General features: G+C 41.9%; 3 protein-coding genes across 3 annotated transcripts; all 3 read right to left on the bottom strand.

Moving 5' to 3' along the window:
* Window positions 1-2,089: 2,089 nt before the first annotated feature.
* On the bottom strand, window positions 2,090-2,850 carry LOC103996304 (RING-H2 finger protein ATL74-like). Its single transcript, XM_009417197.3, has one exon. It carries the CDS (start codon window positions 2,750-2,752, stop codon window positions 2,225-2,227), a length of 528 nt encoding a protein of 175 aa, XP_009415472.1. The 5' UTR covers window positions 2,753-2,850; the 3' UTR covers window positions 2,090-2,224.
* A 4,872-nt stretch (window positions 2,851-7,722) lies between these two features.
* On the bottom strand, window positions 7,723-10,283 carry LOC135619852 (U-box domain-containing protein 16-like). Its single transcript, XM_065122270.1, has one exon. It carries the CDS (start codon window positions 10,068-10,070, stop codon window positions 7,956-7,958), a length of 2,115 nt encoding a protein of 704 aa, XP_064978342.1. The 5' UTR covers window positions 10,071-10,283; the 3' UTR covers window positions 7,723-7,955.
* A 1,600-nt stretch (window positions 10,284-11,883) lies between these two features.
* LOC135620424 (uncharacterized) lies at window positions 11,884-12,456 on the bottom strand. The gene has a single exon (XM_065123350.1). The coding sequence runs from the start codon at window positions 12,454-12,456 to the stop codon at window positions 11,884-11,886; it is 573 nt and encodes a 190-aa protein (XP_064979422.1).
* Between the last annotated feature and the right edge of the window lie 251 nt (window positions 12,457-12,707).

Consider the following 12,707-nt stretch of genomic DNA (forward strand, 5'->3'; position numbering starts at 1 on the left):
GTAGGGTTAAATTAATTTTTCATATCAAATGAAATCTTGATAGGTTCATTACTAAATATAAAACAAGACTTGTTGTAAAAGGATTTTGTCAATATCTAAGCTTTGAGTACTCTGACACCTCTAACCTAATTATAAAGTCAATGATAATTTATATTGTTTTATATCTTGTCTTATCTAACAATCAGAGACTTTGATTGTTGGACATAAATAATACATTTATTTATGGTCATATTTCTGATAATGTATTTAGGTAATATCTAGATTTTATTGATTATAATCTTCCTCTATATTTCTTTAAATAAGCTCGTAGTACCTAGTATCATGAATTTCGAATATATCTAGTCTCAATTAAAATTTATAATTTTTAATCTAATCGTTTATTATTTATTTATTCCCATGAAGGCATAATCATGTTTTTAATTAATTTATATAGATGACCTAATTATTAATGATAATAAATTAGTAATAATTAATCAATGTATTTAGAAACAAATTTTTTTTATCAAAGATCTTGAGTACCTTAGGTACTTTTTTAGTATTCAAGTCATCCATACGATAAATGATATATTTTTTTCTCAACATGAGTATATTCATAATTTTCTTGAACATACCAAAATATTTGAAGCTAATATTATTATTATACCGAACTCGTAAGTCTTTTACCTTATTTGGTAGTGCTAATCTTAGTGAAGTCATTGAATATCATCAAGTTATTAGTAGTTTACGGTATTTGATATTCACTCGTCTGAATATTACATATATAGTGAACAAATTATCTCAATTTATGCACAATCCTACTTTCAACCATGGGATAACTATTAAATATCTTCTCTAGTATTTAAAGGATATTACCAATCATGGCTTATTTTTTTTAAAGGACTCTCTTATGTTGCTTCATACATTTTCAAATATCTATTGGATAGGTAATAAAAATGATAATATATCTACTAGTGCCTATATCATATTTTTTTTGGTCACAATCCAATATCTTGACATTCCAAAAAATAATGTTGTGTTGTAAGATCTTCTATGGATGTTGAATATCAAGCAGTTGCTTCTACCGAACTTTGTTGGATTAAATCATTACAGCATTGACTATTTATTGTATTATCTAATCTTTCATTTATATATTATGATAATATCGAGATAATATATTTATATACTAATCTTGTATTTCACTCTCGAGTGAAGCGTATAATTATCGATTTTCATCTTGTTTGTAACAAAGTTCAAAATAATGAATTGTACGTATCTCATGTCTCATCTTCTAATCAACTTGTAAATGCTTTTATCAAATATTTGTCTCACCTGGAATTCCTTCTACTTCGATCCAGTATCTTTAATGGGAGCACTATCTTATATAGACATATTAGGAATCATATCATTTGATAAAAATAAATTATGATAGATTATCATGATCATTTCGATATTTTGATAATATATTATTATAATTCTATCAAATAATGAGAATCATAATGCAAATATGATCTCCTTCGTTAAATAATTTATGTACATATTTTATATTATATTATTAATTAAATATATATAATTATATTTTATAATCTTATATAAATTTATATTCACTATAAATAAATTCAAACTAGTTATTTCTATTATACACCATGTGCGACCTCTAGGCCTTTGTGTTGACGACGATATAGAAGGCTAATCCGAGGGGGATTACGTTGATGCCCCTCTCTTGAGCTTCCTATGTACCAATTAGTTTTTACGAATTCATACAATCTCCATCTAACTAACCTTTGTGTGGCAACGGGAGATTGCTGGCAGAGTCTTCTTATATGTCAAGGTTGGCGAACTCCACTTGTCGGAGATTCCGAAGAGAACTTCTTCATTGCGTAATGACTGTTTCATTCTTCGTTCATTTCTCGTTCTAATAATTGATCTATTGGCAAGCCTTCTTTTCAATTATAAAGATTTAATAAATATTTTTTTAAATTTATATTACAATCTATATATATTATGACTTTGAAGGTGTTATTAGTAAAAATTTTCAGTGTTAATTAGGCTCGAATCCCGTCTTAATTATTTATTCTTTAGAAAATACTTTCAATGATAAAACTATCCATCAACTCTTTTTTTACTTTAATTAAGTTACAAATTTACAACCCAAAAAGAAAAAATAAATACCAAATACATCATAAATCGTGTAATTTACATGAAGAATTTCCAATCAGGAGTCCATGTCAGCAAAGCCAAGGCAGCTTCAGCTCGCTGGGATGTCCATCGCAGCACCTTCTGCCCGATCGGATCGGTTTACCGCCTCAGCCCCATCACCGGTGCCATCGCCGAGCAACGATCGCCGGCAAGTCGGGCAGGAAGAGTGCGACGCGAGCCACTTGTCGATGCACCCCACGTGAAAGGCATGGCGGCATTCGGGGAGCACGCGGACCGTCTCGCCGTCGGCGAAATCACCCAGACATATCGGGCAGTCGGTGGCCGGGATGTCGGCTCCCGAGCCGTACACTGCCACAGGGAGGCGGCGGAGCGCCCGCTTCTTCAGCCTGGCCTGCTCGGCAGCCTCGACCGCCAGCCGACGCCCGCACCGAAGCGTGCACCGCATGATGGAGTTCAGCCCGAGCGCGAATACTAGAGCGCAGAGGAGTGCCGCGAGGATGATGACCATGCTGGTGTCGGAACCGCCATGGCCGCCGCCGTGGTCGTCGACGACGGGCGGCCTGGTTCTGTTGGCTGCCGGTGACGTATCAGGGAATGCGCCGAGAAGCCGGGGCATGGAGACCGTACGGCGTTTGGTCCGTGCAGCAAATGGTGACAGTGAAGCGAATGGAGCAAATGATGCCACCAGAGGATAGTTCAGTCACTTTTGTTCTCTCTTTTGAGGTCTCTCTCTGAGCACTCTTCCAATAGCTTTTTGGGCAAGTAATGTTGCAAGGAACCCAATGAGGATGGGGACATTTAGATTGAGTTACAAGATTTAGTGTCACTGACACTTGGACTGAGTTACAAGAGATTGGTACATGCTTAACTTAAGTTTGAGTTAGATTGATGACCAAATGCTTAAGTTGAAATTAAGTATTTTGGGTCAATGGATATACTCAATAAAATTAATTAATCAGTTATTTTGGACTGAAAGACTTCAGATGATTATCCAAACCAGAGGATAAACTATGGATATACTACTGTTAACAAAGTTAAATGATCAAATACCTAAGATCATTAGGCAAACAGTTTGGATTCTCTCTTCTGATACCTGCAGCACATATTCTGCAGGCTTTCAATTCAGAACAAACACCTGTCATTGCACCCACAAGGAATCAGTGCACACTAACTTTTCAATCTCATTTTTGGCTGCAGAAGCTTCTTAAAGCCAATGCATCAACACTTAATTTCTTTGCCTCAGAGAAGAGTAAAGCATCCCAGCAGACAATTAAAATAAGTTCCTTTGCCTGATAGAGGACTAAAGCATACCAGTTAGGTCTGTGCTGTGTCATTTTCTATGGCTGCATGATTGGGGAGTGTCTGATGTTTCTGATGAGTAATAGATACTTTTTCTTCTGCTCTTTCTGTGCCTTTGGCATGTCTATTTCTAACATATTAAGGTCCTATCAATTCTGCCCACTTGTCACTGAGAGCATCATGGCATGTGAAAGCAAATAGGTGTTTGAGATCTTGTTCCTGCTTAAGGATCTTATTATGGTCCATAGGCATGAAAGGAACAACATGAATCACCACCTCAGTTGGTTCTAATATTCTAGTGAACAATAGTAAAGGCTGATGACACATCACTTTGTATTTTCCAGCAATGGTTCTAATATTATATATGATTTTAGATTTATCAAATTGATGAATAAATTATTCTATTGGATGGACTTGTGACAATATGGTAAAAAAAAATGATTCTTAAAGGACAGTAAGATTACAAGACATATCAGAAATCACTATTGGACTGAATATTATATACACTATAACTTAATTAATAATGGAACAGCTAAGATATGGCAATTCAAGGACTTTTCATAATGTTGGTGGATTCAACTACCATTAGAACTGAAAGCTGACCAAATCTTTGCCAAAATATTCCATGGCAGATGGCAACTCCTCCTCTTCCTTTTCTTTTGTTATGAGAAAGGCAATTAGGATTTATCATCTTGCAACCTTGAGATATAACTTTGTGAGACTCTGAAATAGAATTCACTGTTGGCAATTTTATTTGAAGAACACAAGAATGAGAAGGTAGCAATCAAGAAACTCACTAGACATCATACTTGTCAAGACATGTTATGTCTTGTTGTGCCATGGCTTCAACAAACTGTAGGAAATTTGACATGAGGTCTGCTAATAATGCAGAAGGATAGGTTCAACTCCCAACAGGAATTTGGGAATTTGCCTTTTATTTGATAAAGAAAGAAAGGAAAAGGCCAACCTCCTGAGATATAAGAGTACAAATTGAGAGAACTGTCCCTGCCTTGGAACCTTTCAGAGGAAGATGTGATTGTTGTTGTTCTTTCCTATTCATTGAAGTCAATAGTTCCTTCATGTAATTTCAGTCACATTAATTTTTTCCTGATGTGTTTTATCTTAGCTATAATGGTTGTATTTGTTGTATTTTTCTTTTATTTTCTCTTAGATGAATTTATGAAAAAAAATCTCTTTTAGGTGTTTTTCGAAAAGTCCCTCTTATTTTCAGAAGAAGATTTCTATTGATATTTTATTTTTACTATTTACGATCTCATCTTCTTAAGTACTCTTAATATTCCTAAAAGACCTTTTAGCTTATCGCTTAACGTTGACAATTCTTTCATATACTTTCTCTTCTCTCTTTTTTTTTTTTTTTTATCATTTTCTTTGTATCCTTCTCATCATCGAAGCATCTTTCCTAATTGGTGATACAAAATGATTAAAGAAAAAGATAAACAATCAAATGGGACGATATAGATCGAAGAGAAAATAGTTTTTTATGTTTGTTAGATCGCTTTAATATTTGTAATATTTAGGACATCAAATTATAGACGCAAAAGATGATATTTTTAGCATTTTGTATGATAGTTTCCAATGATGTCTACTTTTAAGTTAGTCTACACAAATCCGAAAGATGTCATATTCCGAGTCTATAATTAGTAATTGATGGATTGTGGATAACAAAGACATTGATCGATAATTAAGGGATTATATTTAGTAAAATTATATATTATTATTTTTTAGGTGAATGTGTCAAGTCAATCATCCATTGTTTTTTTCTTCATTTTCTTATGAACTAGTTCATGAAATGCTTTAGTTACAATATTTTTTAAACATTATTATAGTATTTTTAATAATATCAAAAAAATATTATACAGTATTTTTTACAATTGGATCGGTTAAAAGCATGGACTAAAAGAAGCTCATTGATACTTCTTCCTTATCCTATACCTATTGCCTCTTAATAAAATGCTTTGTCCAATTTTAGTTAGGGCTTGTAAGTGATGAGATATAAAGTGAAATAAACTTTTGTATATAAATAAATACTAGCAGGCTATAACACGTTGCGGAATTAAATGGAATCATAATCAAATAGAACACCAAGATATATGTAGAAAATCTCTCCAATATGAAAGGTAAAAATTACGAGACAAACTAGAGATAATCCACTATAAGAATAATGAATATACAAATATTAATCTTTTGCCCAAAACCCTAACAACAATCACAAGAGAATAACTGGGATACAAGGATCACGTTACTGTGCATCATATCTAAATCTAATTCTCCCAAAATAATCACAGTAAGAATCTACTGTAGATCTGATCTAACCTGAAATGAAAGCATTGCTAGATGATTGAGAATCGTCTCTCTCTATTGTCCTTGTCTTCGTCCCTTTCTTTCTCTTCCTTTTTTATCTTGTTCTCCTCTTTTTCTTTGGAATCCTATGGTTACCAAAAACTGTCTTTGTTACTATCTTTTTCTACCTCTTTTTATAGCCACCACATCCCTCCTAATATAACTTAGGATTAGATTAATAGGAGATGAACTGTGAGCTGAATATGAACCGTCAACCCAACAATAAGTTGATAAGTAATGATGCAACATCAATCAAACTTCTCCGCTCATTCCATACTCTTCTTCTTTGTGTCATTTGGTTAGTTGAGTTGGTTGACATTTAAGAATAAATCAAATCAAAATTTAGTTTAAGTATCATTATATCATAATCAAAATGATCAATTATACTGATCTTAATGGTAGATCCAAGAAAGATACAAGAGTTGAGCTAACCTAATCCATCTTGAATGAGAGATATCACTCATCGACGAAAAAAAGTCATCTGTGAGACCTCCAATTTCCAAAGTGGTGCAGAAATGATTGGCCTCCTGAATATAATTAATTGCAGCACTTGCTCCCACACCAAAGTTCTCGATATTAAAGATTGATGTCATGATGATGATGAAGAGGAAGAATTAAGTGGTACCAAAGTTGGCATTCCTATTGGAAAAAGGTGGCCGATAGTTTTACTATAGTATTAAAGTCATCGTCGATTGGAGATGAGGTGAGACTTTCACTGTTCAGATAAGCATGAGAGGCAATAAACAAATGTGATGAGCTTTACAAAATAATAATAATAATAATAATAATAATAATAATGACAAAATTGATGGAGAGAAGACGTGTATTATAGTGTTGGGATAAGCACGAAGACCACTCAACTCACTCATGCATCATTTTCTAAGATTAGAAAAAACACATCGAGTAGACTCTTAAAATGGATAAAAATATATGTAATTATATGAATTTTAAAATAATAAAAAAAAATCATATAATTGATTATAAAATAAAAGATTATTTATTAAATTAGAATAAAATAATCAATAAAATCAATAAATTTTAGATATTAACTAAACTCGATGAGTGGCATGTCAAATGTTAAAATATTAATATGTTTAACTAATATTAAATAATTAAAACAAGAAAATTTTAAAAAAATGAAGAAGCAATAATTATGTATAGTTTCCATTTAATGATATCAACCAATTTCATGCTTAAACCCCTCATTTTGACTATAATAACTAATTTTAAATAAGATAAGTCAATATTAATAAGAATATCAACAAAATCAAGTTCAAATCTCATTAACATCTCCAAGAGCTTCACATGAATTTAGGTATTCTAAGTTTCATATGACCTAAGTAATGATAATTTTGAAAGAGGTTATCCTGATTTTTAATAGAAGATAAATTAAACTTTATTTCAAAACTTATAAAAGTATATGAAAGGTTTTTAGGCATGAGATCTATGAAATGAGAGACTACTTGTTATAGAAAATCAATTCGACACTATTTCAATCTCGAATGAGATGAAATCAATGACATTTTAAGTTTTAAGCTTTTTCTAAAACCACCAAAATTTATTTTATAACCATCAAATGATTTTTTTTGTTGACAATTTTATTGTTTTATTTAAAATGTTAAATTAAATAATATTATTTAAGCAACAATATGATATTTACTTTGTTATTTCTATAGTATTTATATTTTTGGGTTTTCAACATAAATTGTATATGATTAGTTTTATTAATATAAGTATATATATATACATATGTTAATATTATTAATCATTATGAGTTTTCAAATGTTGAATTAGGTTGAATAGATTCAAGTGAATCAATTGGCTCAATTATATTAGATCGAAAAAAATGAAAATAAGAGGTAAATATTGCAGAAAAAAAATAATATAAAGAAATCACCCATAACATGACATGAAAACACTGCCATATTTCAAATAATGCTGGTTTTTATGGGTTTGTACAAAGACATGCAAATGCGCACAATTCAGTGGTTAGAGTCAGTATTATTGTCGGTATCATAAATTAAAAGAAATATAAATCACTCAGTTATGCACAGTTGATGAGAAAGAATCACGGCCGTCCGATTCTCAGCAGCAGAACTAACTAACTAATCCTGACTGTACACCGACGAAGACAACTGGAATTTGCTTCCATCTTTCGATCATGAGACGGTGGTGGACGACGCGGGTATGCTCATCTCCGAGTATCTGGCCGTTCGTTCCGCCTCCACCGCTGCCGCCCACCTCCGGCATATACGCGCCAGCGCAGCCGCCTTTCGCCTCGCGCGCTCCGTCCCCGCCTCCATCAGCTCCCATATCACCCACTCGATTCCCGGCACTGCAACTAGCTCCGCCACCACCTCCGCGCCCGACTGCCGGCACACCTCCACCAGCGCCGCCGCGGCGCTCTCCCTCGCCCAGTCCGACCCCCGTCGAAGCACACCCACCAGCCTCGCCACCGCCCCCTCGGCTTCCGCCACCGCCTCTGCTCCTCCCTTCTTCGCCACCGCAGCCAACACTGCCACGGCCTCCTCCGCCGCCTCCGGCTCCCCGGAGACCTCCAGCGCTACTCGCACGACCCCGGCCTCCACCAGCCGCCCAGTGTTCTCGCGGTCCCCGGCGAGTCCCATGATGGCCGCCATCGCGTCCTTCTTCGCGTTGGCGGGGCCCACCCGTGCCATCTGCAGCAGCAACTCCACGACGCGCGGGTGCCGCCCGAGCCGCCGCCGGTAGGAGTGCACGGTGGTGAGGCTGAACACGGTGGCGGCGGCGTTCTCCTTCGCCCGCCACGTGGCGCCCTTCGCCAGGATGTGGACGAAGAGGTCGACGGCGCCGTCCGTGTGCATGATGCGCCGCTTGTTGGCCTCCATGATCGACAGGTTGAGCAGCGCCGTTACGGCGTTGAGTTGGAGCCCCGTGTCGTCCGACCGGAGTAGCGGGAGGAGGAGGGGGATCGCGCCGGCTTCCGCCACAAATGCGCGGTTGTCGGACCCGTGCTTAGCTAGCAACCGGAGCTCGTGGACGACGCGGTTCGCGGCCTCCGTCGACGGCGACACTGCGAGCTCTCCCACGAGGAAGGACGCCGTCATCCTCGCCGCTTCCAGCGCCGCCTTGTTCGTTCCGGCTGGGGTGGTAATGTCGCGATCGGCAGGCTTCTTGTTGTTGCTTGTGACGGTAGCGGTGACGTTACGATCAGATGCGTCGAAGGCGACGTTGTTGTCGTGGCACCACCGGGCTATAAGGTTCTTCAGGGCGCGGTTGGGGACGAGCTCGAGGTGGGCGAGCGGCTGGCCGGACTTGGGGCAGGTGGCGTGTCCGGAGCCGATCCACCGGACAATGGGCTCTCGGTCGTACGTCTGCCCGGTGGCCACCACCACCGGGTCCCGCATCAGGTCCAGCGAGATTGGGCACCGGAAGTCCGCCGGCACCGTGATGTTCTCCAACGCGGAGGACGATTGTTTACCGCCTGCGGCGGCAGAAGAGTCAGACCTCGGAATCGAGGCGCCGAAGAGGACGCACTTGGCGTAGCGGAGGATCCCAGCGAGCGCCACCATGACGGGCGCCCACCTATGGTCGGCGGCGCAATCACTGATATCGCGCTCGAGGCGGTCGATCTCACGGCCGCAGCTCCTGGAGTCATCGAGGCCGAGCCGCAGGAAGATCCCCTGCAGCGCGTCCCGATCGGGTACCGCCCCTCTCTCGATTTCAGCGATGAGCTCGAGGACGTCCCGACGGAGGGAGAGAGCGGCGGGTTCGACGGCGGTGGAGGAGCGGCGGAACTGGCGGAGGAGGAGGCGGACGAGGTCCCTCACGTCCTCAGAGACCGGAAGCTCCGCCAACGGGAGGATGTCAAGCAGGGTGGCGAGGTCGACAACTTGCTCGTGGAGCTCGGCGGCGAGGCGCTCGGCCCGGAAGAGGTGGAAGGCGCGGCTGCGGCCAGAGCTGTCGTGAAAGAGTGCCTTGACACGGTGGAAGACAAGAAACATCTCGCGAAAGCAGAGCGAAGCCGAGCGCGGCATCGCAAAGTCGCAGCCTCGCGTGTGCTGAAGGAGCTCCTCGAAGAGAAGAGAAAGCTGTTTGAAGTTGCGGGGGACGGAGGAGAAGTTGTGACCGACGCGGAGCGAGGCGTGCCACGATGGGGGCGGTGACGGGGAGACGTCACGGGAGAGCTGGAGAAGGTGGCGGAGGAGGTCGGGATCTGGGTCGGGCGGGGAAAGAGGCGACGACGAGGGACGACGAGAGGGGGAGACGGCCATGGGGACGGGATTCGGTGGCATCGATGGTGAGGGGAGGGTTTCTTATATGTTGGTTGGCTTCTTCCTCTGCTGCTGCTGCTTCGTAACCGTGTGTGCTGGTGTCGTCGCGTCCATGGCTGGGTCTGAGCTGGGGAGATGCAGAGGAGACGAATGCGCCGCTTTCTTTTCTGTTTCTTTCTGTTTTAATTGCAGCAAAATATGGATGTCGGATTTACGGCCACCCAACCGTCGAATCACCGACTGCCAATTATTCTTTTTTTCTATAACCAATAATTAATTATATCTTTCTAAATACAAAAAACTGTAAAATGATATTAATTCACAGTGAAAAGGTGTCTCATTGGTTGGTGTCGTGTCTTGATTCGTTGTGTCCGAGTGGGGCTCCCACGCGCAAATCACGGTATGTCGAACCCCATCACAGCTTCTCCAACGTTCGGAGACAGATGGGGGAAGGTCTTCAACCTTTTTAGTGCTTCATTTCCACAGCCCAATAAAATCGATTTGAATACTTTGTGCCATAGACTTGGAACCGAAATCGTGACCACACGCAGCACGACAGAGCCTCGGTGGTGGGGATGAATGAACGGAGGACGGAGGACGGAGGACGGAGGACGGAGGAGGTCTCTTAAGAAAACAGAGGAGGAATTCAACTCCGCCAGCACAAAAATAACTTGCGAGAGTTGGGAAGATGCGTACGCTATCAACTTGCGGAGCAGCTTCCATGTGTAGCCATGTTCTCTGTACCTGTGTTAGCCGTCCATGGTTTATTCTTTGGCTCTGGATTCATCCTACGTAGATAGAATCTGGAGCCTTGAGATGAGCAGATCTATCATGCATGCAGCTAAAATGGAACAGGAAGATATGGCATTTAAATTAATGAGGGAACAGGGGCCGGTCGAGAAAGGGGATGTGGTCGAGTGGTTCGAACGTCTCCATCCTCTCGAGCTGCTGCAATCTAATCCCTTGGCTGCACGTCTCTGACGCAATCCAATTCAGACACACAACTGTAGGTTGAACGGTTGTTTTGCTTCGTCTCGATGACCAAATTGATGAGGGTAATACTAATGATGGGACATGAACTAACGTCATCGGCTCTCGGGTGGCGTCTCCTTAGGTCACATAGATCGAGGAGTTACGGGGGTCGTCTTGCCTTGATCCGACCTGACAACGTCTGGTCGAAGCAGACCAAAATGTCGATCGAGGCACGTCACTATCCTACAGGAGCCCGGTCCTTAATGGAACGCCAATACCGGTGTCAGACGTTATCCCAGGTACAACCCTGCTCTCTGCAAGCGGGCACATCAGGAAACAGTGACTTTCTCTGCAAGAGGAGAAGGGAAAAAAAAAATAAGAAAAACCCCTTGAGACTATCGACTAACTTGATCGTCGGAAGGATCAGGCCGAGGTCTCCCGACCCGACCTGTGTGCAGGGACGAAGACAGAATGTCTTCCACCGAAGGCTCAGGCGAGGGGTCCCCTTCCGGAGAAAACAGTGACCCCGTCGCGATCGGACCACCACGGTCGGTTACCTCAACAGTCTCAAGGGTTATTCAGGAAAATCTCCAATCATTCGGATCCGAACCCAACCGTATTGGCCCTGAGGCCACGGCGTAAAGATGTTAACATTGACACAAACATTGAAGGTGAAACAAAAGCACCATTTCCTCGATCTATTTACACAAATCGGTCTGTAATTTCGTATGTTATATTTCTATGGGAGCTCACACTTGACAGGAAAAGAAAAGAAGAAAACATAGACTGTACAAAGATGAAGCTCGTGCAGTCTTCTGAATCAAATGAAACAAGGTGAAGCTCACGCGCAGCACAGGGTCTCTCATGTGGGCTTCAAGTTGTCGAACATGGAGTCCCACCTCATGGCTCCGACTGCAGGCCCCCGGTAGCCGTCATCAGCAGCGGCGTTGCTGTTGCCATGACAGCCGCGAACCATCGGGCTAGCGCTGTGGGATCGAGACGGCAGATCGGCGGCGACGCTCATGCCGCGGTCGGCGATCATCAGCCTGCCCTGCTTCAGTAGCGCCAGCTTCGCCTTCCTCCTCATCGCGGCCCCGCTCCAGCGGTCGCCGTACGTGGCGTTGGCCACGACCAAGATCGCGGGACCGTTAGTGCAGCCCATCGCGCGGACATACCTCGTGAGGCAGTTCTTGGACTTGCTGATTACGGCAGCGAGCTTGGCGACAGGGACCGGCGTCGCCCTGCCGTCGTTCTTGGCTAGTTTCAGGATCTCCAACCTGTGCTTCGCCACGGATATGCCCATGCTCCGGAGGAAGTCATGGCCGAAGTAGGCTATATCCTCCTCCTCCAGCTCGTTGTCCATGAACAGGAGGCCATACTCGTAAGCCAGCGATGGCTCAAGGCTGGACTTGGCGAGCCAGGAGTGCCAGTCCATGATTCCGTGCTTCTCTGCGGATTCAACTGCTGCTAATGGCTTTATAGGGAAGCAGAGGAGGGGTGGAAGTGTGGAGCTCTTCTGCGGTCAAGCTGGTGGGCTCATCCGATTTGGTTTCTTTGAATTCACATGCAGTGGAAGCATGCATTACCCCTCCACGAAGACACAAGACTCAGAATCTCCTCATGTGCCTCGTTTGTCCTCGAACACATCAGTGAGCTCTCCATCATGAAGGTTAGACGAAGAAAACT

Source organism: Musa acuminata, chromosome BXJ2-8 (genome assembly GCF_036884655.1).
Source record: "Musa acuminata AAA Group cultivar baxijiao chromosome BXJ2-8, Cavendish_Baxijiao_AAA, whole genome shotgun sequence".
Taxonomy (NCBI): Eukaryota; Viridiplantae; Streptophyta; class Magnoliopsida; order Zingiberales; family Musaceae; genus Musa; species Musa acuminata.